Source organism: Labeo rohita, chromosome 9 (genome assembly GCF_022985175.1).
Source record: "Labeo rohita strain BAU-BD-2019 chromosome 9, IGBB_LRoh.1.0, whole genome shotgun sequence".
Classification (NCBI taxonomy): Eukaryota; Metazoa; Chordata; class Actinopteri; order Cypriniformes; family Cyprinidae; genus Labeo; species Labeo rohita.
In genome coordinates this window covers 5,661,983-5,688,782 of record NC_066877.1, presented here as the reverse complement: position 1 = coordinate 5,688,782, position 26,800 = coordinate 5,661,983, and the positions used below count along the sequence as shown (strand labels likewise).

The 26,800-nt window shown below is 36.1% G+C and overlaps 1 protein-coding gene across 2 annotated transcripts in view; it reads right to left on the bottom strand.

Annotated features, from left to right (window-relative positions):
- epha3 (eph receptor A3) overlaps positions 1–26,800 on the bottom strand; it is a 159,886-nt gene that overhangs the window by 17,514 nt on the left and 115,572 nt on the right. For both annotated transcript variants that reach the window (XM_051119278.1, XM_051119277.1), the window contains exons 8-15: positions 25,542–25,644; positions 24,995–25,059; positions 20,979–21,104; positions 17,456–17,641; positions 12,119–12,180; positions 6,370–6,579; positions 2,299–2,448; positions 687–880 (exon numbers count right to left, since the gene is read on the bottom strand). In XM_051119278.1, coding sequence (XP_050975235.1) covers positions 687–880; positions 2,299–2,448; positions 6,370–6,579; positions 12,119–12,180; positions 17,456–17,641; positions 20,979–21,104; positions 24,995–25,059; positions 25,542–25,644 — 1,096 coding nt within the window. The remainder of the gene's footprint in view (positions 1–686; positions 881–2,298; positions 2,449–6,369; positions 6,580–12,118; positions 12,181–17,455; positions 17,642–20,978; positions 21,105–24,994; positions 25,060–25,541; positions 25,645–26,800) is intronic.

The window sequence follows — 26,800 nt, the reverse complement described above, 5'->3', positions numbered from 1 at the left end:
AACAATATGGTCAAAAGTGCATAGAGTGAGGAACCGATACTAGTGCCGCACAGTCACCAGTTCAATTCATCTCAAAGACAGTCAAGTTCTTCCACAACAGAAAGTGTCAAATAATTTCAAAACAGACCTCACACATGGTTACTGTGATGCTGGAACAGGAAAAGAACCTTTCCCAGACTGTTACCACAAAGTACACAAATCTAGAAAGTCATGAGTAATATTTCACTGAAATCAAGCGGTCTCGCCAAACCCGTTAACCAGACGGGGGTGTTAACTTTTGACCACGTTGTGTATAATACGTTGAATAACATTAGTACTACATCCTGGATTCTGGAGAAACAGGATGTCAGCAAATGTTTATCACAAACACTGCCTGTCTGACTGAGAACTGTTTCTGCAAACTGGCTCCAAAAATAAACAGATTTTGTCTAGAAAAAATAACCTCATGTACATCTCAGTCTTAACTGTACAGTATGTGACCAGCTGTAGGAGTGTGTGATGAATCTAGACCTGAGGGGAAGATACAAATTAAGATTTCAGGAGGAAGAGAGATGCACTTCCTCTCATTAGGGAGCATGAGAAGATGATCTGAACGTGACATGAAGCAGAGGTGGAGCAGAAGGCAATTTGGGATCTGAACATATAACTAGGGCTCGGTCCAGAGCCAGCCCTCATGGGTGACGTACCTGGATGTGGTGCTGGCTGTGATTTTGAGACTGCTGGGGTTGCGGATGAGCTTGTCCAGGATGCTGACAATCTGCTCGAATTTCGGTCGGTTGTTTCGGTCCTTCTGCCAGCAGTCTAGCATCAGCTGGTAGAGCGTGGCAGGGCATTCCATGGGTGGGGGGAGACGATAACCCTCATCCACTGCTTTTATCACCTGAAGCACATGAGAAACACAGTCAAGCTGAAGTTCTGTTATTCTGTCTGAAGGTGCAGTCACATTAGCAATGTTTTGAGGGCAAAAAAGATTCATTGTCCATTGAATGAACCACAACTCACACAAAGGTCACTTTCAAACCAAGCAGTTTTCAACTTGAACCTATTGCGAAATGGGGAAATTTTCACTCCCACTCATTTATTCAGCTGAAATGACTAACTTTTGCTTGTGAAAACTGGCAGGTAATGGTAATTGTGACCGCACCTTAATATCTCATTTTGTGTTTCACAGAATAAACGATACAATAAATGATATGGGTGAGTGAATTCTGTCAAAATATTATACTGTAGTATTCCTTTAAAGATGAGGCAATTTTCCAAACTATTTTCTTCAATTTCCTGTCCTTTGAGCTTCTCGGGACATATTTCTTCCTAGCTTCCCAACTGTCACCATCCAGTAGGATGAAACAAAAATAAAGCACTTCCGTTCATGCAACAACACAAAATCAGTTGCCTCATAAGTGCTCCAGAACTGTAACTCCCTTTTGCTTTTCATCACTCGATCATCAGCGCTGCCATAAAACCAGTTCAAATAAACTCTCAGGGCCTTATTTGCTCAGGGTGAAGTTACTGAACTGCAGCAATGAGGCCACTGTTTAGGGTCAAAGCTAAAGAACTAACAACAGTGTCAACACAACAAGATTTCATAACAAACCACTACACATTTACCACAATTCCACACATGGCTCTTGGTCTTATCGTTCTGTAAGGCCTACAGAATAATAGTTTCTCTTGGCCTGTGAATTTAAAAGCACACTTTCACCGTCGGGTGCTCATTTTGTGTTTGTGAAGATAGCTACCATTTTTCATTAAGAGCTTCATGAATGGTCTACCCATGTAAGACTAAATTGGTAGCTGGTTGATCATGGAAAATCTTGCCAATGTATTTCAATTGTTTGCCCAGAATGGACAGTTCACTCCCATGTTGTTTCAAACTCTTAGGGGTTGTTCACACAAAATGTGTTTTTCCATTCCACTGCACTATTTTTCTATTGCTTTTCTGTGTAAACGCATGCTAGATGGACACTGCGCATCTTTCGCAGTGTCTCGCACATGGTGTAGCAGTATGAAAACACAGTGTTTAAGTTAAAATAAGTTTTCAAAAACTTTAAAATTCCAAAAATCCCACTGGCAGTTTTCAAAGCAAAAGCGCATGTTTGCATACTGTATAAAATCAATGGAAAAACAGCACAGTGGAATGCACATGTTCTGTGTTAAGGATGTAAATTTTTCCTCCTGTGGAATACAAAAGGTCCATATTCAAAGACTCTTCAAATCAAGTCGAACATCGAACATATGTCACGCTAATTTATTTTGGCAGGAAAGACGCTGGATTGCTCTGACAGCCGCTCTACTTACGTCCTGATTGGACATCTCCCAATAAGGTCTTTCTCCATATGACATGACCTCCCACAACACAATCCCATAGCTCCATACGTCACTGGCCGAAGTGAACTTGCGATAGGCGATGGCCTCTGGCGCGGTCCATCGGATCGGAATCTTGCCACCCTGTAATCATACAAAATCCATCTGTCAAGGAAACATTTTGCCATCTGTGACATTATCCAAACACATTTCTACTGTTAGTTGAATAACAAACATGTACTCTCACGTTCATATGCCAAATCATATAATCTGTATGCATTGGCGTTTAAAACAGGCCATATGTAAGGTGTCAGAGAGGGTGAAGGGGGGATTTCTGAGAGGGCCATGCATCTAATGAATGAAATTCAAAGTTTGAAATGAACGCTATGATGCCATTAGGATTTGTTTGTGTTAGTGAAATTGATTGTATAGCACCAGTGCTAATGTGATTTAAACACAACCTCCAGCTGCACTACCAGTGTAAGGGACCCTTGATCTATGCAGGACCCCTTCATATGGCATTATGAGCAAATTATAAACGGCAAAGAAAAGACCGCACATGAAGTAAGTACAGTTGAGTTTCTGTTTAAAATATTTGATGAGCTCTACGCTATTCTTTATTGGCATCTATGGTTCAATGAAGAGCCTTCAACATCTATGGAATCTTTCCATTCCACAGAATTATATTTAGAGTGGAAAAGAGTATTTTAGGTTTTTAAAATGTTCTTCACATTAACAAATCAACAACAAAAACGTTTTTGTATATATGTACAGTTAAAGTCAAAAGACCCAGGGGGTGAAAACTTTTGAACAGAATAAAGATGTGTACATTTTGTCTTGTTTTGCCTAAATATTTTTTTTTTTTTTAAATACTGCCCTTCAGAAACTCCAGAAGATACTTACATGTTTCCCAGAAGACAAAATAAGTTAAATTTACCCTGATCTTCAAATTCCAAAAGTTTTCACCCCCTGGCTCTTAATGCATTATGTTTCCTTCTGGAGCATCAGTTAGTGTTTGAACTTTCTGTAATAGTTGCATATGAGTCCCTCAGTTGTCCTCAGTGTGAAAAGACTTCAAAATAATACAGTCGTTGTTGGAAAGGGTTCAAATACATAAAAATGCTGAAAAAACAAAGAATTTGTGGGACTTGAAGGATTTTTCTGAAGAACAGCAGGCAGTTTAACTGTTCAGGACAAACAAGGGACTCATGAACATTAAACTAAACAGATCATTCAGGTAACAACACAGTATTAAGAATCAAGCGTATGTAAACTTTTGAACTGGGTCATTTTTATAAATTCAACTGTTATTTTCTCTTGTGGAAATATCTTATTCAGGTCAGTGGTAAAAATAAATAAATAAATGAAATTTAAAATAACATGCATTTTGTATGATCCCTCTTATTTTGGTAAAATAATTAACATTTTGCAGATTCTACAAGGTGTATGTAAACCTTTGACTTCAACTGTATGTGCATTAATCAGTGTCTATATATGAATAAGCATCAAAGTTCTGGTTACATAGACTTTCAATAAAGGGACAGAAATTTCTCAGGTTTTATTACAAATATCTTAATGTGTGTTTTAAAGATGAACAAAAAATGGGTTTGGAACCACATGCAGGTGAGTAACAGATGACAGAGTGGTTGAACTATCCCTTACAGGCATGAGAACAACTCAGAGAGTCATTTGTCTCTTTTAACTAAAAGGTAGCACTTCCTAAAACCACCATATTGAATGTTGTGATTTTCAATTCATTTTTTCTACAAGTGGTCCAGTTCCTCCACCTATTCTATCTTTGCTCTTGGTTTGTGGTATGCCACCACCTTCATCGATCCTGTCCTCATCTCTGACAGCTGGCTGGGCTTGTTTCATGTGCTCAGGTCCTCTCTCTCTCTCTCTGAGGATCAGCGTTGTATTTACCCAGCTCGGCTGCTGGGGTAACTCTACACTCAACCTTCATGAAGGAGGTAGACTGAGAGAGAACAGGGCAGAGCCAAAGCCAACCAGCAACCTGGCCAAGTCACACAATTCCTACCCCACATTCTCCAAACACAAGGCCTTTAAAAAATAAACCCACTTGTGCGCGGGCCTCCCCATTGAGCGCGTACAAACAGTCCCTGCAAGATCGCTGCTAATGAATGTAAAATGTGACACAATGTATCCTTTGGGTCTAATAGAAGGGGAAGGCGAAGGTTGCCAGCATTCTTGTGGATTCGAGGTTCTCGCAGCCGCACAATGATGTGGTGGGGGGTCTGGTTGTAACGGTGAAAACACACATTTATGCTGGCTGTCAGGCACAAGTAAAATCCAACAAATTTGGGTTTATCTAACTAATAGCATGTTGGACGTCCCCTCTCCAGCATATGCCATATATCAGTGTAACACTTATGTTAGGTGACACTTGTATTAGTAATTTAAGCAGCAATATCTCTTAAACCCTCACATGCTGTGTATTTATGCCCGACTCTAAGTGTATTTATGCATTAGTTATCTGTACTGATAATGGATGCTGCTCTTAGAATTGAGAGTGAGGAATATGGTTATTAATCCCAGGGGATGAAGATCAGACTTGCTGGCTCTGAGGAGACAGTGACAACCATGGTCTGGCCCATATGGAATTTGCTCTCCAGGCTTCTGCAGAATTGGGAAGCCCCGTCATTCACAAAGTTTTACAGATGCCTTGTCCCATGCGTGTCATTCTGATGTTTTCAGCTACTAAAAGAGTTCTCTCAACTCTGCTTGACACATTTTACCATGTTTAAAATTATTCCACAGAATCAGCACAGATTGTGTCTGGGTCTAATCATGGCTGAGAGAAAACTTTTAGTTTGAGGCATGCTAATAAAGCACTAAAACATGTTCTAAGTGAACACAGTTTCTCCTTCCCCAAATCTTAACCTTGTGGGAATGTTTGTTATGTGCACAAAGAAAATGTCTGTCTATCTGTCTATATATATATATGTCTATTTTAAATAAATGCTGGTCTTTCTTTCATCACATTAACATAAAAAAAGTATTTTCAACCAAAAATACTGTCCCACTTTATATTGGACATCTTTAAATTATATGTACTTACCAAAAAAAAAAAAAAAGCATTAAAACAAAAAGTTTATGTAAATTAAGGTTAGAAACAGGTTTGGGGTTTGGTTAGGTTTAAGGGTTGGTTAAGGTTGGGGTGGACAGTGTAATTATATCTGTAACTACAAAAAAACAAACAAACAAACAAACAAACAAACATATGCAACTACACAAAGCCTTTTTTAAAATACAAGTACAAAAAGCACAATAATTACAATGTAATAACATAAATTTACACAATAAGTACATTGTATTAAATGATTAATTTAAATGTAAATGCATAGTAGTTAAAGATACTTAATATAAAGTGGGTCAAAATATATTAAATGGTAATAGAGATGCATTGATAGCCAGGGGGTGAAAACTTTTTGAATTTACAGGGTAAATTTAACTTATTTTGTTTTCTGGGAAACATATAAGTATCTTCTGTAGCTTCTGAAGGGCAGTACTAAATGAAAAAAAAAAATATTTAGGCAAAAAAAAAAGGACACATCTCCATTCTGTTCAAAAGTTTTAAAATAAATAAATTCAACTATTATTTTCTCTTGTGGATTGTATGTAAATGTATTTTATGTGAAATATCTTATTCAGGTCAGTACTAAATAAAAAATAACATGCTTTTTAAATGATCCCTCTTAATTTGGTAAAATAATTAACATTTTGCAGATTCTACAAGGTGTGTGTAAACTTTTGACTTTAACTGTCAATCCATTTAGTTCCATTAGTTAATAGTTGTTACTGTGATTGTGAGTACTATACAAACAAATATTTTTTTTTTTATCTGAGGTATAATAATAAAAAAAATGATAATGATGAAATTAATCTCTGCATTTTCCTTCAAATTCCTCTGTTATGTTCCTATGACCTAATCAACCTCATTTAACAGATACTGAAGCTTTAATTCTCTGCTGTATGACTGTAAGTTTCCATGGACTATTAAAAAAATATCACCAATCTCAGTGGCTCGTGTCTGTGTTGGCTTACTCTCGTGGTGTAGGCGGCTTCCGGGTCGTCCTCCAGCACTCTGGACAAGCCAAAGTCTGACACTTTACACACCAGGTTGCTGTTGACCAGGATGTTGCGAGCGGCCAAATCTCTGTGCACGTAACCCATATCCGACAGATACTTCATACCAGATGCGATGCCACGTAGCATGCCGACCAGCTGAATCACTGTGAACTGGGCGTCGTGTTTCTGACAGAGACGGGAAGAAAGGAAAAGTCAAAAACTGTGTTTTATATCTACTGTATAAACATAAGTCATGCTATGGGTTATAAAAAACACAATGGAAGACTGGTGACTCATATCTCAAAACACTGCCTGACATTTCCAAAGTCATCTGTCATGAGCTCACTCAAAACCACTCAATGGTTTTGCTGAGAGAAGCAGATCTTTGACTTAATAAATAGGAGCGTTTGACTGTCTTTTCTGGTTAAGACCACGGTGTGCGGCAACTTGTTGAAGAATATAAATAGGATGTACACAAGAACACATCGCTGACTGCATATCTGAACCGAAGCCCACTGGCAGGCTCGCAGTGTTTACACTGGTGCGTGTGAATAGGCCTTTTATACGGAGAATGATATGCTCAGGACTTGAAGATAAACACCAGGGGAGGAAGCGCTTCAGTAGGAGAGCGAAAGACTGGCCGGATGAGTGAGATAGCATTGATTTGTCAGGGAGCTCTGGAGAAATGGCTTACTATACCAAAACAGGCAAACTGTAGTCTTAAAGCAACAGAAAAGCTTTTACTCATCTTTATGTACACTACTTCCCAAACCGTTATGACTTTATTTATTCCGTAAAACATACGGAAGGCAAAATTTTGAAGAATGTACTGGTTACTCTTTTCCAAGCAGTTAAAATAAATGCAAACAAGTGTGTTTCTTTGCATTACTGATACACTGTTATAGCTTTTATGTTATTGTTTGATTAATGTTTTGATTTTGTGAATATTTCGATTTTATTTTTAGAATTTTAGTAAAACTTGTAATTTTATTTTGTTTTTGTTATTTTTACTACTTAAAAAAACAAACAACAACAAAAAAACACTACCAGTCAAAAGTTTTTGACCCCCCCCTTTCTTTCTATTTTTTTCTATTCATCAAAGAATCCTGACAAAAAAGTACTCAACTTTTTTTTATTATTTTAAATATTGCTAAAAAATAATAATAAAAAGTGTTTATTGAAACGTTTATTGATTTCTGAAGGATCATGTGACACTAAAGGCTGGAGTAATGATGCTGAAAATTTAGCTTTGACCACAAGAATAAATTACATTTTAAAATATATTCAAATGAAAAGCCGTTATTTTAAAGAGTAGTTTTAAATAGACTTTTTTTAATGGTTTCAGCTTTAGTTAAATTTAGAGTTATTAACTCTGATGCAACCTGGAGCTTTCAAGCTACAAAAACGAAGTTAAAGCACCATAAAATATCATAAAAGTAGTCCACAGGACTCATGAATTATATTTGAACTCTTCTGAAGTCATACAGATGAGAAACATAGATAGATTGGAAAATTTAAGTTGTTTTTAACTGCTTATCTTGACATTCAAGTTTGTGAGAGAATGAGAATAGCCAGTTTGTGGGCAAATAGTTGAAGTCTGATTTTTTTTTTTTTTGTTTGATCCTGTTTCAGAAATCTGGTCTGAATAATTTATTCACAAATTCACTTCTCTTATAAACTTTCATGAACTCACCATGAAAAGCTAGGGCAGATGTCAAGATGCTTCAGTGAATCGCATCTTTCAGTCTGTTTCTCAAAGAAAGCAATCTTCTCATTTCAAAAGACTTGAAATATACTGCACTGGTCATATGAACAATTTCATGATACTTGGTTATTCTGAACTTGACAGCTCCGGTTCCCATTCAGTCCAATTGCATGGGAAAACATCAGTACATCCTGCAAAACTGTCTGCTTTTGTGTTGCACAGAATAAAGAAAACCAAACAGGTCTGGAACGTCATGAGACATAAACAATGTCAAAACCTCTAGCTGTCCAACGCGAGTCTCCCTCTCTTCCCGTGTCTCTGTCCAGCCTATTTTCACTTTCTTTCTATGTGAGTGTTTATGTGCTGCATACAAACGAAGTTTGGATGAAAATAAACCCTGGACCACCTGGAAGAGAAAGGAGCTCCGAGAGGTTCAAAGGCTTGCTAATAATAGTGACATGAGCAGTGGCGAGGAAACGCGTTGGAGGGAGGATGACAGATCTCTTTGATAGAGTGCAGGCCAGGCTGCAGTGCGCAGGAAATTGCTGCAGAACACTGCAACTTTTCTCTCATTGCCGGGAGTGGGATCCTGTGCAGACACACGTACAGGTCCTGCTAACTCCACGCCCTGTTTGCTCAGGTTGTTTTAATAATCTGCCTTTGCATACTCATTTCTATAGAGCTGTTACTGTCCACTTTTTCGTCGGCCTTTTCTGAATTCTGAATATTTTTTTAAGGTTTTCTGACATGAATTACAACAATACAATACAAAAACCTTTCCAACGTTATTACATAATGCGTGCTAACGTAAAGTCAAGCTAGTGCAAGATGAACATTTGTGGTGAAAAAGGATATTAATTAAAACTTTTTTAGAAAATTTATGATCGTTTCACTAGATAAGACTCTTATTTCTCGGCTGGGATCATGCAGAGCCCTTAATTTCTTTCGACTGAAGAAAGAAAGACATGAACATCTTGAATTACATTGGTGTGAGTAAATTATCAGGAAATTTTAATTCTGGAATGAACTAATCCTTTAAAATATTGCCAATAATAAGAATTTGTTTTGAATGTCAGCGATGAAAAATATACAATAATATATATATATACACAGTTTATTACAAAATATTCTAATATACACTACCCATCAAAACTTTAGAGGCAGTAAGATTTTTTTTTAAAGAAATTTATATTTTTATCCAGCAAGGATGCATTAAATTGACCAAAAAAGACAGTAAATAAACTTAAGGATTTCTATTTCAAATAAATACTGATCTTTTGGATTTTTTATTAATTGAAGAATCCTTAAAAACAAAAAATATCATAGTTTCTGCAAAAATATGCACAATTATTTTTAACACTGATAATATAAAATATGTTTATTGAGCAGCAAATCCACATATTAGAATGATTTCTGAAGAATCATGTGACACTAAAGACTAGTAATGATGCTGAAAATTCAGCTTTGCATTACAAGAATGAATTACATTTTAAAAAGTACAGTGTTAAAATAAAAAAAAAAAGTTATTTTAACTTGAACAATATTTTACAATTTTAATGTTTATACTGTATTTTTGATCAAATAAATGCAGGCTTGGTGAGCAGAAGAGACCGATTAAAAAATTGATTTAGTTTTAGTCATAGACTTTTGACTGAAATGTCATTTAGTTTCAGTCACATTTTAGTCATCTGTATTGTTTTAGATGTAGTCTAGTTTTAGTCGACTAAATATCATAAGATTTTAGCCGATTAAATCTACAGTAAATTTAGTCAGCTAAAATCTAATAGGTTTATTTACAGTGTAATGCATTTATTACGCACTTCTCTAAAATTACCAAACTGACTGTATAGGTTTGATATTAAGGTTTTATCATGATGGGCACAGATTTAACTGTTGTAACACGCAACGTGCCTTTATATTAAAATGAAATGAAACCACTTCTCATAAAAAAACAAGAACATGGTCTTTTTTTCAATTAAATACCAATGGTTATATAGGCTAATTATGCATTTTTATAACAACTTGTTTACCATATTCTTTATTTTTCTGAAGCAGACATAATTATTTATATAAATAAATTTACACTAATCCTAATTAGCGATTTAGTCAAGAGCAGTGAGTGATTTTCTGTCTTTCTGCTGCTTGATTAACATCAATGCCACAGATAATAGCAACTACAAGGCTGCTGTCCCTTTTAAATCGAATGCATGGATGCAATGTACTGATACACATCCAGTATTCTCCCAACTGCTTACGTTCACATAAGACGGACAATTCGGCATCATTTTATGTGTATTTCTCAGTTCAAGCGACTTAAAAGAATATTCGTGCTCTGTGTGAGAGGCGTTGCTTCGGTGTGCGCTCAGAAAACCGGACCGAATTGAGATCTCTTTTGCACCTTCAAATTTATCGATTTGTCTGCTCTTCCCTTAATCCCAGATTTTGACATTTTAAATGTTTTATGAGACGTGCAGCAAGTGTACGCCAGCTTATATCCCGCTGTATAGACCAATAGCCTATGACACGGTACAAATGTGTGCATCTAACCTCCTAATCACGCAGCAGATTCGTTCTCAATGAATCTCTTCCAAGATCGTCCCTTCCTAACATTTTCGTCTTTTTATTCACTGATGAAAATGTCAATAGATTTTCGTCATGGTTTTTGTCATTCAAAACGAGTTTTTGTTTTGTTATCGTCTCGTTTTCGTCTGTGAAAAAATGCCGTTGACGAAAATTATTCATCAACAAAATTAACACTGGCAGTGTATACGCATACTCTGTCTACTGTAAGCTTTACAGAAGTGGGCAGTCGGACTTCTCTGATTGGTGGATCTTTCTTCAGGATTGTGGGTAATGTAGTTCTCAACTAGACAGTTCTCTATTTAACAATTTTTAACGAATTTAGTTGAAAACACACCAAATTGTGATTTCTATATCAGGCCAGAGCTTATTGTGTCTTAAAAAGTTGGCACACTCTGGCTAGAAAAGAATTTCTCAGTTGATTTTTATACCTATAACTCAAATGTACCACACTACAATCACACTATATATTTATTATTCATTGTAGTGCCCAATTCTAAACCACTTAACATTTAAAAACCCTACGTTGGACCCATTTGTGCACCTCTCAATAAATTCACAACTGAACAACACTGAATTTGCTCCAAATATTCAGATATTTATGAGTGTGAGGTCCATCCAATGCATCAAAGTCTGGCGTGTTCATTTTGTTCTCCAAATAGCAGATTGTCTGGCAAGCGCTGCTGGTGGTAAACTGTTGAAAAATGACACAAGGCTGATAAATTCATATGTCAGGTGTATTAGAGCCAAGGCAGGACGGCCGCAGCCAAAGGTTAAGCTGACCCATTTAATGAGCTCATTAGCGCATTTATCAGCACTTTTCAGATGGGCCATCCCACAGCCTGTTGTTTGCTTGTTTATTTTCGTGGCGCGAGCGACGGGCAAGGAGGAAGTCATCTGAAGGACAGAGCATGCCCAGTCTGTTGAACTGGCACGGGCGGGCTGGCAGGCGGCGCGCCAGTCTCCCCAGTGCCGTTTGGGGAGCGAACGCGCTCGTTTCTTCTGAACACAAGCCTGGTCTGTTCTGTGTGAGAGAATGAGGCCATTGTGGATATAAGCTCAAGTGAAATTCTGACACTACAAAGCGTTTGAAACACAGGTAGTGTCAGCGTCTATTTAAAGAGGCCTCAGCTGTGATGAATTTGGGCGACGCGGAGAACACAAAGGCACCGTCAAGAAAATCTAATCTCTCCGCAGCAAATAGAGACATAGGTGAGCCAGCGGAGAGCAATTTGTGTCTATTTGAATAAATGAGAATGAAATGTTCGGAGAGCTTGGGAGAATTTAAGGCATGCTGTGATAAGCAGGTACTGTGAAGGGAAGCAGGAGAAGCTAAGACGCAGATGGCTTTTTAAATGATTTTAAGATGAGCCCTCTGTGCCTTTCCTCTGATCATACATAATGGAGTCTCATTAAATGTGCTCAGTGTGTCACACTCACTCGCAGGAAGCCGTCCAAAGAGCCGTTCTCCATGTACTCGGTCACTATCATCACGGGTTTACCTGAGGAGAAAGAAAATTCAGACGTGTCTCAGTCTAATCGGGACAAGATGTGCCAATGCTTTGCTGCGATGGTGTCATTTCTGCTGGAAGCTTGAATTACCCAATTTGCAAACTAATGAGCTTATGTTGGACAAAAGAAAACATCTTCAAAGACACAATTTTCAAGAGAAAAATATAATGCATTCAGAGGCATGGATAAGGCTGACCCTTAAGTTTAGATATATATGCACAGCATGACGACTTCCAAAGTTATTTCAATGACGACACTGAATCCGTCAAGAAGAGATTCATGAGTGAACGGGTCATGAAACCTGTCAAGAACAGTTTTAGCATTATTTTCATAATTAAGCACGTTTAAAAATTGGAGGTTTTTCAATGTTTTGAAAGACGTCTCTTATGCTTTCGAAGACTGCTTTTATTTATTTATTTTTTTTTTTAAGTAAAAACAGTAATATTGTGAATATTATGACAATTTAAAATAACTGTTCTATTAATATTTTTAAAACCACATTCTATTAATATTTTTTTTTACATTATAAATGTCTTCACTATCAATTTTTAGTCAATTTAATGACCGCTTTGCTGAAAAAAAAGAACTGACTGACTAACTAACTGACTGATCCAAAACATTTGAATAATAAAATTAACTTAAATCAAAATAAAATAAAAAATGACTAAATTTAATGTCAAAATAATAATTTTAATACAGACATGAATACTGTTAAAGTGTACTGACTGACTGACTAGCTAATAGGGATGAGTCGTTCTTGAACGATTTGTTCATTTTGAATGAATCTTTAATGTGACTCGGTACGAACGAGTCGTCTCGGGAAGTGATTCGTTCAGTCGCGCATGTGCAACATCCTATTAGGTTCTGTACTGGAATTAGTTCACCTGTTTTGAGTCTTCGGGTTTTTCGAGTCGTTCGTTCATCTTATGGGGCTGTCACCTGATGAACGAACGACTCGAACCCGAAGACTCGTGAGATAAACTAATCAATTCTTTTTTCGGCTCACACTGCATTGGTTGAGCTTCTGGGGCTGTCTCGTGATGAACGAACGACTCAAACCCGAAAACTTGTCTGATAAGAGGTGAGGTGAGCTAATCATAGACTAAAGACCCAGGTAAACAATGAATTAATCTTTTTCGTTTCTTATAGCATTATAGTTTTGTCTTGTTTGTAGTGTGATCAACGTTTGTGTAAGCAGTAGATGTGTTAGGGAGGTAACACATAACATTTTGATTATATTTTGCTAAAATGAACGAAATGACTTGAAAAAAGATTTGTTTATTTTGCTGAGTTGGTAAAATGATCTGAACTTCCCATCACTACTAGCTAACTAACTAAAATCTGAGTATCCCCACACTTTTGAATAATAAAATAACTGACTAAATTTAATGTTAGTTAATAAAAATACAGTAATTCATTGTTTGTTCATGTTAGTTCACAGTGCATTAACTAATGTTAACAAACACAACTCGCATTAACTAAGATGTATAAATGCTTCAGAAGAATTGTTCATTCTTAGTTCATATTGACTAATGTTAACTAATGAACCTTATTGTAAAGTGTTGAAGTATGAATTTAATTAAACTGCAGTAATGAAAACTGAATTCAAATCATATTGATTATGCTGGGAATATTTAATTGTCATGAATATCATGAGGAATCATTATTTTGAGCTGAATATAATTTAAAACACAATTTGCTCCTAGGCTGAAATGTGATCAGGATGAGTTTCTGACAGATTTCATGAGATTCACTCTCATAGTGCTCGGCGCTGCCACATGTGGGTGTTATAAAAGCCTCCGGGTTAAGGAGCTGAATTTTTTTTTATAGAGTTTGAGAGGGTGAAAAGATCAGGTTGACGGCTACACACCGGGTTTTCAACACATCACAGACATTATCTGAAGCCCATAACAAGAGCGGGGCTGTCGGAGCAGAGGTGCAGCTCTTCACATGACACCTCTGACACAGCGGGTCAGCAATCATAACCATGACTTACTGGGACTTCACCTAAATGAGAGTTTCCTGCAGGATGAAAAGAGTCTCGGCCTCAACTTGGACGGGCCGCAAGGTCAACTGTCACTATCTGACAGCTTTATATTCTCCGTCCTGCTGCTCGTAAATCACCGGTTTTATCATCTGCACTTTATCTGCGCCTTATTTCAAAGCGTGTGCGTAAAACAAATTTATATTAATAATAGCCTGATGACCAGTCCGTGTTGTCACGATATGTATGTGCAGTAGTCATAATTTAGTCTTTTTTTTCTCTCAGCGTCAGCTGACAGCACAGCACTGTGATGAATGATATTTACGAAACGTGTGCAATTAAAATAAGTGGAGAAGAGCAACACTGCGTAACTCACGAATATGCTGTAACAACAGTCTTGCTCACATCAAGCAGTTTACTTTTAGCACTGGAATTTTTTTTTTACCATTTGCATCTCAAAAGGAGTTTGATTTACTTAGGCAGCAAAATTGCATGAAATAGCTAAACTATAAAAAATATTTTAAATAATGTTTTAATGATATCCAACTATTTTTACTGGAAAACCAAAATACAGATTTTTTTTTTCCTAGTGCAGTATTTACAATGTTTCACTAATTACCCGAATTGTAATGGTTATGTAACCAGTCTTTAGATTTCAGTTGAGTTGTTTTATGGTTTCTGATAGCAAAAAAAATCCCTTCTCCTTGAACCACACATCTTTCCTCTAAACTTTTGATCCTGAAATCCCGCTCGTAATCAGTATCCCGGCCCCTTCGTCTCTGCGAAGCAGCAATCGCCGCTCCACAAATATTTTGACTAACGCAGGGCCAAAAGCAGCAGGTTAAATGGGGTGTGAAAGTCTCTGGATTATTAAGAATTAACAGGGCAGAGTTAATAAATCACGTCACGTCAGAGGCTACAGGAGACACATGCCAACCTCCCCTGGCCCCACGGCCCAAACTCTGCACCCCACACTGACTTTCACTCACACGCAAAGTGCAGCACCTCTCAAAACACACACATGCACGCACACACACATTACACAGGGCTGTTCTTTCCCAGCAACAGCCACAAATGACAGTCATTTACAGTGAAGTTTTCCCATTATTTACAGTCAGGAACTCTGAGGCGTGAGCACAGTGAGATTTACTCAGCCAACATAATCCTCATTTTATGAGGAATTATGGACATGAAAGGAAACTGTTACATTCCTTTCTGAATTCTACTTAAAGCAGAATGAAGCAAAACTTGGCCAGGAAAAGAACGTTTTTCACTGCTGAGTAAAAATGTGAGGATTTATTAAAGCATCAATGAATCACAAAATTCAAGTAAAAAAAGACTAAATTAAAACATTAGATTTAGCTTGAAAACTATCCTTTTCTCTTTCTTTTTCTTTCTTTCTTTCTTTCTTTCTTTCTTTCTTTCTTTCTTTTTCTTTCTTTGTAAATACTTTTACTGTCACTTTTTAATAAATTTAAAGAACATTTTGCTGAAATAAATAAATAAATCAGTCAATCAGTAAATCATTTTGACTCCAAACTTTTGAATAGTAAATAATAAAATATTATTTTTAATGTTATAAAGATATGCTTTCTTTTTCTTTCTTTCTTTTTCTTTCTTTCTTTCTTTCTTTCTTACATTATAAATGCTTTTACCGTCACTTTTTAATCAATTTAAAGACCATTTTGCTAAAATAAATAAATCTGAATTCAAACTTTTGAATACTAAATAATAAAATATTATTTATAAAAAGAAACACGTTGTCCTTTCTTTCTTTCTTTCTTTCTTTCTTTTTCTTTCTTTCTTTCTTTCTTTCTTTCTTTCTTTCTTTCTTTCTTTCTTTCTTTCTTTCTTTCTTTCTTTCTTTCTTTCTTTCTTTCTTTCTTTCTTTCTTTCTTTCTTCCTACCTTCCTTCCTTATATTGATTATATTGAAAAAAGAAATCCTTGCTGACTATCCCAACTTGCAAAAATATCAAACATTTATTTAGTGCACATTTTGATATCTATTTATTTATTTATGCAATTTGGGATAGTGTGGCTATTTTTAGCTTATATATTTATTCATTCATTCATTCTTACTATTTTTAGCAATTTTAGTCTATGAAATAATAATGCAACAGTTCATTTTTTATATTAAAATGTTACATATGTTATTGTTTTGTTTACCTCAACATATGCTTTCGAACAATACACTACCGGTCAAACATTCGGAATAATACTGATTTTTAAATATTTAGTCTTATGCTCACCAAGGCTCCATTTATTTGATCAATAATCATCTTATTAGAGTGATTTCTGAAGATTCATGACAGACAACAGGAGTAAAGATGCAGTAAATTACATTTTAAAATTAAAGTAGTCTTTTAAAATTGCAATAATTTTACTTTTTTCTTTTCTTTTTGATCAAACAAATTCAAAAATATCTATCACAAAAAAAAAAAAAAAAATAAATAAATAAAATAAGATAATTATTCCAAACTGTTGACCAGTATGTATAGCAAAGTGCACTGGAGTGCATTTTATATATAGCTATTTATTACATGAACAAGCAAAAAAAATCCTGAAAAGCCAAATTTTTGTGCACATGTGCAAGCAACTGAACATTCAAATATCAAATACACTGGGTCCAATACACGTCCATCTGTGCTCGCCACCAGTGGAGTTTACTGTACTTTGAAGGCTGTGCACGTGACGGAGCAAAACGTGCATAGTGAAATATAGCCCGTCCTTAATACTAGTCTGTTTGAAGTCAGATAAGGTAAAGTGTGAACATTTTTTTCCATTTTGGCCTATATCATTAAGAAAAAACAGCCCCATGGAGCCCTTGCAGAGGATTGTGGAATGGATTAGAGAAATTCGCTTTGATCATGCTACATAATAGAGACTGATCTAGGGAGATTTACAATCATAGGTGATTTACAGTCCTGTGTGAATTGTCTCTCGTGCTGGACATTGGCCCGACGTTACAAGAAAGAGGTCAATAAAACAGTGGCTTTCTGTGCAGAAGATTTGCCAATTTCATGACATCCACTAATATTCCATAACTGAAAACAGCTAATGTTTTATATCAGATACTCCCAAAAGGACGAGCTCTGAACTAACAAATCTAAACATGATAAATGAATCTTCTGAATGGACTCAACTCGCCGTGTGCTTTTCATACAGCTGCAGCAAAAAACCTAAATCATTCATCTTTCTCCTTTTAACGTGGGATAATAAAAATGGTACAAGAAGTAAATTTTAAACAGGTGCGTGTACTGAATGTGGAGCGTAACATACTGCGTGTGACTACACCCTCCAATCTGATGATGTTGGGGTGGTCGAACTGTCCCATGATGCTCGCTTCACTGAGGAAGTCCCGCCTTTGTTTCTCGGTGTATCCGGCTTTGAGCGTCTTGATGGCCACACAGATCTCCTTCTTAGACGGCAGCTTCAATCGGCCGCTGCACACCTCTCCAAACTCCCCTGGTGAGAGACGCTTATTTTAGAGGAAATGAAGGCTAACATGAGAAGCACTGATTTCAGTTCTAATTAAACTGTGTTCATGTTAATTACCTCTCCTCACTGGAGTTGTCAGATTTTAGAATTACATCTAAGCTTTGTCTGTCTAAGAAACAAAACACAATCATCTGTGGGAAGATGGGACAAAACGTCCAACAGGAATGAACTGGAGATTTCCGTGAACGTTTTTGATAAAATGTGCTCATAACGTGGAAAAAAATTGACATTGCATAACATTGTTATCTGCCATTTTTATTTTAAATGATTAAATAATGTAGTAATGGGATTAAAAACGATGAAATCTGAATAAATACTTCCAACAGTGATTAAAACCAGAAAAGTCTTATTTGATCACATTATTATATATGCTAGATATATTATTATCTAGCAATAACATTTTTATGGAAGCCCATTGCCACCACTAAAAAATAAGAAATAGTAAAAGTAGCAATAATTACTAAAAATAGTAATTGTGACTTTATATCTCACAATTCCGAGAAATAAAGTCAGAATTGCGGGATATAAAGTTACATTTGTGAGTTATACAGCCAGAATTGCATACTATAACTTCACAATTATGACTTTTTTTCTCCTAATTGCGAGTTATAAAGTAAGAATTGCGATATATGGAGTCAGAATTGCAAGATTAAAGTCAGAATTGCAAGATTAAAGTCAGAATTGCGGGATATATGACAGAATTGCAAGATATAAATTCAGAATTGCAAGATTAAAGTCAGAATTCTGAGTTATAAAGTCAGAACTGTGGGATATAAAGTCAGAATCACAATATTAAAGTCACAATTGCAAGATATAAACTCAGAATTGCATAGAAAGTCAGAATTGCAAGATTAAAGTCAGAATTGCACATAAAGTCAGAATTGCAAAATAAAAGTCAGAATTGCGGGACATAAAGTCAGAACTGCATATAAAGTCAGAATTGCAAGAATAAAGTCAGAATTGGAAAATTAAAGTCAGAATTGTGAGTTATACAGTCGGAATTGCAGAATAAAATCAGGATAAATAGCAAGATTATATAGTCAGGCTTGTGGGATATAAAGTCAAAATTGCAAAATTAAAGTCAGAATTGTGGGACATAAAGTCAGAATTGCAAATAAAGTAAGAATTGCAAGATATAGTCAGAATTGCATATAAAGTCAGAATTGCAATATTAAAGTCACAATTGCAAGACATAAAGTCAGAATTGCATAGAAAGTCAGAATTGCAAGATTAAAGTCAGAATTGCACATAAAGTCAGAATTGCAAAATTAAAGTCAGAATTGTGGGACATAAAGTCAGAACTGCATATAAAGTCAGAATTGCAAGATTAAAATCAGAATTGGAAGATTAAAGTCAGAATTGTGAGTTATAAAGTTGGAATTGCAGGATAAAATCAGGATAAATAGCAAGATATATAGTCAGACTTGTGGGATATAAAGTCAGAATTGCAAAATTAAAGTCAGAATTGTGGGACATAAAGTCAGAATTGTGAGTTATAAAGTCAGAATTGCATATAAAGTCAGAATTGCAAGATTAAAGTCAGAACTGTAAGTTAAAGTCAGAATCACAAGATAGAAAGTCAGACTTGCGGGATATAAAGTCAACTGCAAGATTAAAGTCAAAATTGTGAGTTATAAAGTCAAAACTGCAAGATTAAATTTGAGAATTGTGAGAGATAAACAATTCTGAGCAATGAAGTCAAAATTGCGAGACATAAACTTGCAATTGCGTGAAAGAAGTGAGAATTGTGAGATAAAAAGTCAAAAAGTACCTTTTATTTTTTACTTTTTTTATTCAGTGGCGGAAACGGGCTTCCATACATTTTACTGTATTTTTGGATCATTTCCGTAAAATGTGTTCTCAAACTATAAAAACACACAAATCCTTTATAAACCTACACTAACGTTCGCAAATGTTTGTAATCAGTGCCTTTTTTAAAATATTTCTATTTTATATATATTTTTATTCATCAACGATGCATTAAATTGATCAATGTCAAAAGACATTTATAACGTTACATTTTTTAATATTTTGAATAAATGATGTTCTTTTGAACTTTCTATTGATCAAAGAATCTGGAAAAAAAAGTATCACAGTTTCCACAAAAATATCTTGAGATCCACAATTGTGGATTCAACATTGATAATAGTAATAAATGTTTTTGAGCACCAAATCATCAAATTACACTGATTTCTAAAGGATTATGTGACACTGAAGACTGGAGTAATAATGCTGAAAATTCAGCTTTGCACTTTTAAATAGTAGTGTACATTAGAAAAGAACAAAAGTTTGACAGTAACATTTTAAGGCGAAGCTCAATGATCAAATTTAAAGTGATTTCTGGGGGATGAACGCAGGTGTAAGAGCACACTTCAAAGTGCTCAGCAGGAGATCAGATCTCCACAATTGATGATGCTGACAGAGACTTGGATGGACATTTGGGTAAAGATGATGTCACCACCTAGACATCCAAACCAGGGCCGTGTCCTGTTTGCGTAATTCGATGTGCAATTACTTTATTTCCCATGCAAGTTTAGAGAGATGGGTGAAATCCAGGATTGATGTCTGGAAAAAGTTAGCTGGAATAATTGCAAGCTGTCTAAACAGCCGCCATGCTGGACTTGGCCAGTGTTCAGATGATGTTGACCATCTTAAATATCAACCTGGCCTAATCCTCAGCAGTGATCGCTCTGATAAGCTATGCAGACAAATGAAGGCCTACCAAACCCAAGCTAATAGATCATTTTCTAAGCCATATAAAAAACAACCTCCTTTTTGCACGTTTGCATCGCTTGCCAAAGTGTACGAAAGCCGTAAAATGCAGATTTACAATAGAAGTGACATCCCAAGCAGGGAATGTGCTTATTTGTAGAGCGTGAGCCCTGACGTTTGTGTGCCGACTTTACGGTGCTACATCAAAAGTGAACGCTTCCTTTATTTGCTGCATTGTCTACAGAGCCATGAATCACAAGGCATTATCTTGATATGTGCTTGGCTGTTTAAGACATCAGGGATGCGGGGAGAGAGAGAGCTATGGGGGGTGAAATATAATATCCCAGCCGGAGGTGTGCTCTGCTTACCCGTGCTCCTCTGCTCCGGCAGCAGGCAGTCTATTAAAGGCATTGAGGCAGTGAGGATGAGCACTGGGAGGGACCCTTTCCCCATCTCAAAGCCACACACCTCCAGCTGCGGTGCTAAATGATTCTCATTTACACCACCTGCCATGTTTGTTACAAGTGTATTTCGGTCCCGGGCAGGTAACTTTGTTTCATTGCGCCAAAGAGTGAGGGATGACGCCGCATACCTGCCCCAACCACTTTGTCGATGGCAATACAGGACGCTTCCAGTTCCTTGGCAAATTCGTGCACGGCTTGACTCGGGTCTTCGTAAGTGTGCGGGTCCACGTAAGTCTTGATGCCAGGCAGTCGCACTGAAAATCAAACAAAAAAAACTAGATTGAAGGAAATACCAGTGGTTTTGATGCAGGGATTTTGTGGGTTTATTGCACAATACGTATATATACACTCAAATATTTAAAGGGATAGTTCACCCCAAAATTTCCAGGCCTTGAAACATGGTAGTTTCATTGCTGTGAAAAAGGTCAGAAAGCTCTCGGGTTTCATCAAAAATATCTTAATTTGGTGAAAAAAGGTCTTTCAGCTTTGGAACGACATGAGGGTGAATAATTAATGACAGAATTTTTATTTTTGAGTGAACTATCCCTTTAAGTGTTTTGAGAGCATGGGGAAAAAGACTTGATTATGTAATTTGCTGTGTTTTATGGGAGTGGGCGAAGCTCAGTGCTCGTTGGGTGTAATTTGCTCTCTGTGACTCTCTGATTGGTGGATTTCTTATAGCATCATGGGTAAACAGTAGAACAGAGATTGTCTTACTATAGGGAGATGAGACGGTCTGTATTACTTACTACTGGAGAAAGCGTACAGGTAACCTGGATTGCGTGTTCCTTAATAACCAATCACATCACAGCCTTGATGTCACTGAATTTCAGTCAGAGTTGTGCGACACTCAATCTCCGTTTACGGATACCATAGGAATAAATGAAAAGTGCCGTAAGCTAAATCCCTCCTGTCGCAAAAAGTCAGTGACTTCTCTTATAAAACGTCATTTTTTTCGTGCTAAACTCTAAAAATAGTTAAATCCAAAATTATTGTTTAGTGTAAAACATGTTGAATATTAGCAAATAAGCTGTCGATTCATTAAATGATAAGCTGTTTCCTCTAAAAAGCTGTTTATTCAGCACAGTGAAGTCTCTTTTCCACTGACATCCATTCAGAGAAAACAGCCTCTGGTCTACTTTCCCACATACTGCCAGACCAGAAGCGTTAACTTAAGCCGTTACGCTTTTTCAGCTAATGGTTGCTGGCTTCATTAAAAGCATAAACCATTGATTAACCTCCGTGCTCACTTTATGTCTGTCTTTAAAGGTTATCATTCAAAATCAACTTTCCTATGGAGAATATGAAAGGCATTTTTACTTCTGGAACCCGACTGTTTCGCTCTATATGGTTGAATAGGTGCAAGAAAGAAAATACCAATCAGAGTTCAGCATGCAAATCGATTTAGAAAAGAAGACCAATCAGAATTCACTGTTCTGAATGGTAAACAATCTATCAATGTAATGGGAGATTTTCAGACTTATTAAAGGGATAGTTCACCCAAAAATGAAAATTACCCCATGATTTACTCACCCTCAAGCAATCCTATGTGTATATGACTTTCTTCTTTAGGCGAATACAATAAGAGTTATATTAAAACGTATCTTAAAAAAAAAAGTGTGTCCATCCATCATAAAAAGTGCTCCACACAGCTCCAGGGGTTAATAAAGGCCATCTGAAGTGAATTGATGCATTTGTATAAGAAAAATATCCATAGTTAAAACTGTTGTACACGCGTTCACGAGAGAGTGGCGCTCCAACAGATGATGTAGGACGTTGGTGAACACAGAAGTGCAGTTAAAAACAAAACGCTGGTTATGAATTAGAAGTACAAAATGAGGATTTGTAAAGAAATATGTCTGAGAATTTTGATATAAGCCAAGAGGAGACTGGATTTTCTTTGCTGTAAACAAAACTTAGTTAGCGGAAGCTAGACATATGGTTTATAAAGTTTTAAATAGGGATATTTTTCTTATGCAAATGCATCGATTCACTTCAGAAGGACTTTATTAAAAGAGAAGTCCACTTCCAGAACCAAAAATGACAGATAATGTATTCACCCCTTGTCATCCAAGATGTTCATGTCTTTCTTTCATCAGCAGACATTATGTTTTTTGAGGAAAACATTTCAGGATTTTTCTCCATATAATGGACTGATATGGTGCCCCGATTTTGAACTTCCAAAATGCAGTTTAAATGCAGCTTCAAACGATCCCAAATGCGGCTGTAAACAATCCCAGCTGAGGAAGAAGGGTCTTATCTAGCGAAATGATCTTTTTTTTCATGAAAATAATACAATTTTAACTTCAATTTCACTCAACTTCAAAATTGTCTGTTTTAACTTTTTTGTTAAGGGTGTTTGATCTTCTTTGCATGTTCACTTTGCAAAGACTGTGTTGGTACTAAAGTTTTTTAACATACCCTAACTGTCTTGAGTTCAACGAGAGCAAGACAACACAAGCGTTTGAGAGTAAAAATTATTGTAACTGTATTTTTTTAATGAAAATAACTGATTGTTTCATTAGATAAGACCCTTTGTCCTCAGTTGGGATCGTTTACAACCACATTTGGGATCGTTTGAAGCCGCATTTAAACTGCATTTTGGAAGTTCAAAATCGGGGCACCATATCAGTCCATTATATGGAGAAAAATCCTGCAATGTTTCCCTCAAAAAACATAATTTCTTTACGGCTGAAGAAAGAAAGACATGAACATCTTGGATGACAAGGGGGTGAGTACATTATCTGTCATTTTTTGTTCTGGAAGTAGACTTCTCCTTTAACCCCCGGAGCTGTGTGGAGCACTTTTTATGATGGATGGATGCACTTTATTGGACTTCAAAATCTCAACAGCCATTCACTGCCAGTACAAAGCTGGGAAGAACAAGGAGATTTTTAAATATAACTCCAATTGTATTCATCTAAGTACAATAAAAAAAAAAAAAATAAATAAATAAAATAAATAGTTTGCCAACTTAACCCAATAAATGAACCAACTGCTCTCCAAACAGCACTTTTAATTTATTTATTTATTATTATATTTTTTATGTACCATTTTATAGTATTGAACTATAGTGTGCAGAAAACTGGCATGAGCGCCTTATCCATCTTGGATCTAAAGTATTGCTTGGATGCCAAGTTACAAATCTCTTACCTTAAAATCAACATGATACAGAAACTGTGTTCATCTTTTCTTATGTATTGTGACATATTTTAGTATAACTGCTTCTTGAATGAAAAAATACAGCGAGATTTGATTTTGTCCAGAATTGATTGGATCATTGGATGCCAATTGCTACAATCCCATGTGAATGACGGCTTGCAGGAAGGGAGGGATTAAATCATCTGAAAAAATATGTTTTCTATTAAAGACTGTGACATGAACTTTAAAACATTTCAAACATTTATTTACATGTTTATTATAACATTTATAATAAACACTGCAATGAAAAAAAAGGTAATTCTGATTTCACGTTGAGTTTAAGAATGAAATTATCTATACAACTTGAAATATGTTTGGATGTTTATCTATTCAAGGTCAGAAGCCTAATATTTTGGGTTGCCAAGTTAGAAAAAACGAATTCGAATGTGAGAGGAATATCAATACAGTGCTGTCTTACAAACAGCGTCTTGCACTGAAAAAATACTCATGCTTGCGAGCAGCGTTTGCTGTTCTTGGGAGGTCCAGTGGAAAAACCACCATATTCCTTCGCAGAGCTTGTTGATTTGAATCTTCACGATAGGAAGCTAAGGTTGTCAAGAAATGCAATTTGCTGGGTTTGAAGATGGATAGGTCTATTATGGATGACCTAATCAGTTAGCTAAGCTATAGTCCTACAGGGCACCTCATGCAGGTTAATCTAAGAGAAATTGTGTAGGGCTCCATTAAATTTCCTTCCTGATACCTCTGCCAGTGTGAAAAATGGTAGCATATGGACAATTGGCTTGCTGTAACTCCGGAGCAAAAGGGATATTATAAAAACCTCCAGCGTTACTGGGTTCTTGTGGGCTGTCTGACATTTGAAAATAAATACTACAGCAAAACTTTGTTTTGATTTTTACTATTTGTAAGGAATGATTATTAAACACCTGGAAAGAACGTGAATACTTGTCATTGAGGTACGTATACATATATATATACTCACAGTGGCCGTTGCCAAAGGGCAGCCTCTTCTCATCTGGATGTTTGGACTTGCTATATCTACAAAACCTGTCAATTAAAGTGATGAAAAGAGTTAATTATTCTTAACGGCTTTAATTGAAACATTTTTCTTCTCTGAACGATGTACAAAGCGACTAAAACCCGAACAGACGAAAGTCAGAGCCAGGAACAACTTGACTGTTTTGCTTTTCTATGAGGCATGACATTATTCTGGGGTCTTATAGTAAGCCATAGATTCATGCGCTCTTTCGATGGAGCCGTCTGCCAAAATCAGCCCCTCTGCATGACATGACACTCGACTCTCACGGTGCCCGTTACATTCGGCAGGAAAAATAACACGGCTTCTGCCAAGTGAATCGTCTACGACTATATATAGGCAGCAGACATGAAGGGGCACACATTTTCATACTTCATATCTGAAGAGTGGGAGATCAAGAGTCCTGGGGAAAGACTTGAGACAGCAAAGTGACAGCTTCAGGATGGGCACACTTAAACCCTCTACGTGACTGCGCTTTGACTGACAGACTGACCTGCTAATCACAATGTAGAGCAACACAGTGAGGAGGATGATGGCCACGGCGGAGGAGACTGCGATCAGCACTACCTGACTGTTCTCGCTGGAGATGGAAAAGGCTGCGGAGAGAGACGGAGAGAGAGGAGGAGACATTTTAGTTAGTTACACAATGGACAGATTATGTAGCTTTCCAAGGGCTTTCCATGCTCTTCAAGGTTAATTAACACAAATGTACCATTTCGCTAGTTTTTTTTGCTTATTTTATCAAAATAATGACATTGAACTTAACTTCCCCCCCACCCACAGTTCATAACTCAATACTTCATTCAAATTCAGACAGAAATGAATAAATAGACACAATATGCCCTTGTGAAAAAAGAACTGTTTTTAATTGCATTGAATGTGCATTTGTAGTTTACTTCAATAAAAGTACTTGCAGATAATATGTGACCCTGGACTACAAAACTAGTCAGAAGTAGCATGGGTATATTTGTAGCAATAGCCTACAAAACATTGCATGTGTCAAATTATTGTTTTTGACACATATCATTAGGATATTAAGTAAAGATCATGTTTCATGAAGATTAGTAATTGCTAACAACTTCATTTGGACAACTTCAAAAGCAATTTTTTCAAAAAAGTATAATTTTTTTTTTTGCACCCTCAGATTCCAGATTTTCAAAAAGTTGTATTTTGGTCTAATACTGACTATCCTAACAAACCATACATCAACTGAAAGCTTATTTATTCAGTTTTCAGATGATGTACAAATCTCAGTTTCATAAAAGTGACACTTATGACTGGTTTTGTGGTCCAGGGTCACATATAATATTAATGAAATAGAAGTCTACTTACAGTGTACTTAAGAGTACACCTTCATGAATATGTTTCTTAACACACTTATGTATAATTTTAAAAAGTGCACTTTCTAAACATGTAAAAATTAAACATTTTACTCTACATTCCATTTTAAATCAATGTATTATTATTTTTTGTCATGCATTAAAGTATCGCGCCTATTTTGATGTGCTGACTAACATACTAAAGCACATGTCATTTTAACTGTAGCGTGTTATGTAATATTACATTTAAAGTTAATATATTTTAAATGTACTAAATTGTATTAATTGCCACTTCTGTTGAATATTTCAAATGTAACATATAAAATATATTTGTAATTACACATTAGTAATGATGAAGCTGCAATTTAGTACATTAAAAACATTTTTAATAATTAGAAATTGAGATTAATTAAATATTAAATTAATAATCAAA